General features: G+C 45.4%; 1 protein-coding gene across 1 annotated transcript; it reads right to left on the bottom strand.

The window, feature by feature from the left end:
• Positions 1–3,381: 3,381 nt before the first annotated feature.
• LOC144129606 (uncharacterized) lies at positions 3,382–4,329 on the bottom strand. The gene is made up of 4 exons (XM_077663727.1): positions 4,275–4,329; positions 4,049–4,212; positions 3,841–3,970; positions 3,382–3,435 (listed from the first exon to the last, which is right to left on the bottom strand). The coding sequence occupies exons 2-4, from the start codon at positions 4,210–4,212 to the stop codon at positions 3,382–3,384; spliced, it is 348 nt and encodes a 115-aa protein (XP_077519853.1). The 5' UTR covers positions 4,275–4,329.
• Between the last annotated feature and the right edge of the window lie 1,049 nt (positions 4,330–5,378).

The following is a 5,378-nucleotide window of genomic DNA, read 5'->3' as shown; positions in this document are numbered from 1 at the left end:
GGACATTCAGGTCGTGCGAAGTGCAATTCCTGCGCACAGGCCAATGGACGCCTGCAGCCAATTTCTTCTGTCCCTGCGGCCGCAATTGGAGGCAACTCCACCACACATGCTCGTGCATCTTAAGATGAAGTTATTACATATTTGCCATTTGTACAGCCAGGGTGAATACCCTTTTAACCTGGCTGTGCATAAGTAAATAAATGATCATTAATTTTTGTATGTCTGTTTATTTTTTGCTGCAGTTGTTCTACCACAGAAGCATACATGTCGCACATACATACATGAATTCAACACAAATATATACAGTAGCCAATTTAATCAGAATGTTAATGATAGAGACAGTAGCACACAGCAGTGGGACGTCCCGCCAGTAACAAAAGAGTAAATAAAGCCTTAGGAGCAATGCAAAGGTGAAAAGCAGCTAGTGAGGATCAGGTAACAGCAGACCTGCTGAAAGACGGAGGGGAGATTCTGCTATAAAAACTAGCCACCCTGTATACACAATGCCATATGACCTCGACCGTACCAGAAGCTTGGAAGAACGCAAATATAATCCTAATTCATAAGAAAGGAGACGCCAAAGACTTGAAAAATTAGACCGATCAGCTTACTGTCCGTTGCCTACAAAGTATTTACTAAGGTAATCGCTAATAGAGTCAGGGCAACCTTAGACTTTAATCAACCAAATGACCAGGTAGGCTTTCATAAAGGATATTCCCCAATGGATAACATTCACACTATCAATCAGATGATAGAAAAATGTGCAGAATATAACCAACCCCTATATATAGCCTTCATTGATTAGGAGAAAGCATTTGAATTGAATTAAATTTATTTCTCCAGAACAACTGGAAGGATTTCCAGGCAAAAAGTTGCTTTTGCAGCTTGACTGGGCCCAGAAAACCTTTACATAGCATAGCAGTGGCTTCGACATATCAGCTGATGGAAATGAACATAATAAAGGTACAACATAGGAGAACAAATATACACACTATCAAATACAAACAATCAGTACACTTAATACATACAACTGTATGATTAAAACTATAACTTATAGCCTCATATAGTGCAAAAGAATACGTAAATAAGAAATGCATATGTAATATAATCACAAAAATGAACTTTATGTTCAGTAATACATATTTTAAACATATGTATATACATGAAAAGCAGAATACACACATCAAGGTTGCATCAAGTTGAGGTTTTCAGTGGAAACCTCAGCAGCCATACAGGCATTGCAGAATCAGGGTGTAGAAGAGCCTTATGTCAAAATACTGGAAGATATATAAACTGCACAGGTACCATAGTCCTCCATAAAGTCGGAAGTAAAATTCCAATAAGGAAGGGCGTCAGGCAGGGAGACATGATCTTGCCAGTGCTACTCACCGCCTGTTTACAGGAGGTATTCTGAGGCCTGAATTGGGAACAGTTGGGGATAAGAGCTAGTTAATGGAGAATACCTAAATAATCTGCGATTCACTTATAACATTGCCTTACTGAGCCACTTAGGACGTGAACTGCAAATCATGATTAATGAGTTAGACAGGCAGAGGAGAACGGTGGGTCTAAAAATTAACATGCAGAAAACCAAAGCAATGTTCAACAGTCTAGCAAGGGAACAACAGTTCACAATTGGCAGAGAGGGGCTGGAATTAGTAAAGGACGTCTACTTCGGGCAGGTAGTGACCGCTGATCCCGATCATGAGGGAGAAGTAACTAGAAGGATAAGAATGGGATGGAGCGCATATGGCAGGTTCTCTCGGATCATGAATAGCAGGTTACCAATATCCCTCAAGAGAAAAGTGCACAACAGCTGTATCTCACTGATACTCACCTACAGGGCAGAAACGTGGAGGGTAAAGAAAAGGGTCCAGCTTAAGTTAAGGACAACACAGCGAGCCACGGAAAGGAAAATGATAGGTGTAACGTTAAAGAGACCGGAAGCGGGCAGAGTGGGTGAGGGAACAAACGTGTGTTAATGACAGCAGAGTCGAAATCAAGAGGAAGAAATGGACTTGGGCAGGGCATGTACTGCAAAGGCACGATAACCGCTGGTCCTTAAGGGAAACGGAGCAGATTCCAAGAGACGGCAAGCGTAGCAGGGGGCGGCAGGAGGTTAGGTGGGCAGATGAAATTAGGAAGTTTGCAGGCACAGGCAGGGCGCAGCTGGCAAAGGACAGAGTTAATTGGAGAGACATGGGAGAGACAAAGCCTCTCCCATGTCTCCCATGGGTGTAGTAAGGTTCATGATGACAATCAGCAGTGTATCATCATCATCGCCGCAGCCCAGCTGATGCCCACTGCCATGGCACTGCTCCTTGGCAACTCATAAAATAAGATTTGAACAAATCTCTTGTCTCGGCTGCGGAACGACTGTAGTTGTGCCCTACAGCTGGCTCAAGATTGAGCACGGCTGCGTCTTCTGCTGCTGCCCGCCACTGACCTGCAGTAACATTGCAATAGGCATCTTCCACGTCGGCATAGTTTTCCGGCATATAGATGGCATCCTCCACAAGAAAGTTATGAAGAACGCATGATGCCATGACAACGTAGCCAGCGTTTTCCGGAAGGAGATTAATGACGCGGCGGAAGATCCGGAACCGGGACGCCATAACGCCAAAGGCGTTTTCAACGCACCTTCTGGAAAGAATGAAACATCACTGAGTGCTTTGTTTTTTTTTGTCAACTGCACAGACACATGAAAAGTATCTGCATTCATTGCCACCAGGATAGTGATGAAATCCATGCAGTAGATCAGTTTTGTGCCGCAAAAAACCTTGCACGGCTGAGCCTATAATTGAATATTCGTTTAGAGTCGTCCAGGCCCCTGCCCGGGTAGGGTCGCAGAAAATCAGGGCGCAGCTGGAACGCCTCGTCTCCAAGAAAAACATGAGGTGCCACTGTTGATGTTCTTGGTAGCAATTTAGGAAGTGGCAGATTCAGAGGCCATGCTCAAGGCATTTTCCCATCCTTGATGCGCTAAGGGTCCCTCGATCGCTCTGCCTCCCATAAGCCCCAACGTCAACCATGACGAACTTGAGATTGCTGTCGGCCACAGCCATCAGTACTATTGAGTACATACCCTGTAATGACAAGAGTTTATATATACAGAAAAATAATGTAATTGAAAAAAGACCATTCAATGTGTACGTTACCTTATAGTTGAAGTAAAGGCTGCCTGGATGTGGTGGGGCCTGAATTTGCCCATGTTTGCCATCCACGGCACCAACACAATGTGGAAAATTCCACTTTTCACAAAATCCGGAGGCAACCTTCTCCCAGTCAGCAGTGGGTGGTATCTGCGGTGGCAGTGAAGTAGAAACATGAAAGCATTTTTAGTCTAAAAGTAGTAGCAGCAAAACGACGGTGCAGTGAGAATCATTCATCCGGTCTTCTCTGCCAATGCGTGCCTTCGGTTTGTGCCCATTTTCCCTGTAGTACAAAACGAGCGCAGCAACATGCACTACTCAGATGTTTTCAGTACTTCAAGCAACTGCTCGTGTAAAATTTCTTTTCCTTTTTGACAGCAGGGGGAAGGCATGTAAGCTGCAGTAGTCATTAAATATACTATTCATTTTAAATCGTAGCAACACATAGGTCACAAGGTCCCAGTAAGCACAGCAGGCTTCGCCTGAAAGATTACATGTTTTTATGGGGGTTTAATGTCCCAAAGCGCCTCGGGCTATGAAGGACGCTGCAACGGAGGGCTCCGGAAATTTCGACCACCTGGGGTTCCTTACCATGCACTGACATCGCACAGTACACGGGACTCTAGAATTTCCCCTCTATCGAGATTCCCTTCGCCTTAATGAGTATTTCACTCCAGCTGCAACGCACCTTGAGGCAAATCGGCTGGAGGACTTCCCAAAGCAGCTTGCAGGTGTCGCAGATGATGCCGTTCGCAGTGGAGATGCCCACGCGGAACGCCATGGCAACATCCTGGATCTGCATTCCCGATGCCAAGTACCTAGAAGGAATCGCAAAAAAACAATATCCGTTTGCATGCAATGGTCAGGTAGTCATCAATGAAACGCGTTTATAGTACCTCAGTGTCATGGCAAGCCTTGCTCGTGATGGTATCGGCTCCCGTATAATGTACTGCTTTGTGAGAGGCCCCTCAACAAGGGCGTGAAGTTCCTCGAACTTGCTTGGGGACATCTTATAGTACTTGTGGAAGTACTCACTGTCTCCGCTCATGAGGAGTGGCATCTGTACAGAAAACTTTGCAGTTTAAGGCACCAGTATCAGGCAAACTACAACGTGCAACTCACCGCGGTGTAGTACTCAGATTCTTGCTTGCGGTTCTCCCAGACGGGCCGCACCCACCAGCGCCGTTCATTGGGAGCTCCAGCTACGTCTTCTTAACGCCTTCTTAACGCCTTCTTTCTTAACAGACAGTATTCCTCTAGCAAGAGGAGATGGGTGTACGATGACTCAAATGTTTCGCATACATCCATTTCGGACGACTCCACGTCTGCTCCGCCGTCTGCCCCTCCGATTGCACGAGCGTCCATGTTTGCAAATGACCAGAATTTCGCAACGGCGCCGGTTACACCGCACGTACGGAATTAAAAAATGATGTTATTACCATCAAGATAAGAAGTAGTTGATATTTAAAAAAGAAGAGTTCTTTATTTCTTTATTTCTTAACAAAATTTGAGTAATCGTGGCAAAATAATGCATAGACATTGTCCGTGTTGTTGTTTGCAAACCACCGAAGCCAACCGCGAGCTCGTATTCTTTGCCAGCAACACTGATATTCACAGCGGCAGTAAACGCTGTGGAGCGACGCATGTGAAACGGAACCCTGCGAGAAGCATCGCTGCGCCGTGCCGCTGGTCGCTGAGTTCGCTCAATCGCTTGCATGTGAACCGCCCTTTAGGATTATGCTCTGCATTAGATCAGGTACGGTGGCAATCAGAATTTATAGTGCGCGATAGTATGGGGAGTTCGCTGAGCCCTTGGTGGAACGCAGAATCTTCAAAAGATTATAGGCGGCGTAAGGCAGCCTGGAAGAAACAAATTCATAATCAATGCCCCAAGAATTGGATCGATTATAAATTTCTCGCAGCTACTTTTAAGCGCACAGTCGCTCGGGCAAAGGAAAAATATGATGAGGAGAATTATGAACATCTATCAAAATCAAATAACAGACACGCCTTGTTTCGCTTCCTGAGGTCAAGGAACAGGCTGCCACCGGTTCACAACATTCCCTCTAACGTTCTGACCCCTGTAGAGCTTGCCAGGACATTAGAAGAAATTGGCAGAGGCCTGGAACACCGTTTTTCGGCTGTGCTCTGCCGCCCACATAAGCTGGGGAATCACTATGATGATTTTTTAATGTCTCTGTTTATGAGATCTCTCAAGTTATAAAT

This window comes from Amblyomma americanum, chromosome 4 (genome assembly GCF_052857255.1).
Source record: "Amblyomma americanum isolate KBUSLIRL-KWMA chromosome 4, ASM5285725v1, whole genome shotgun sequence".
Taxonomy (NCBI): Eukaryota; Metazoa; Arthropoda; class Arachnida; order Ixodida; family Ixodidae; genus Amblyomma; species Amblyomma americanum.
The sequence above is the reverse complement of the archived record's forward strand: the minus strand, read 5'-3'. Positions and strand labels throughout refer to the sequence as shown.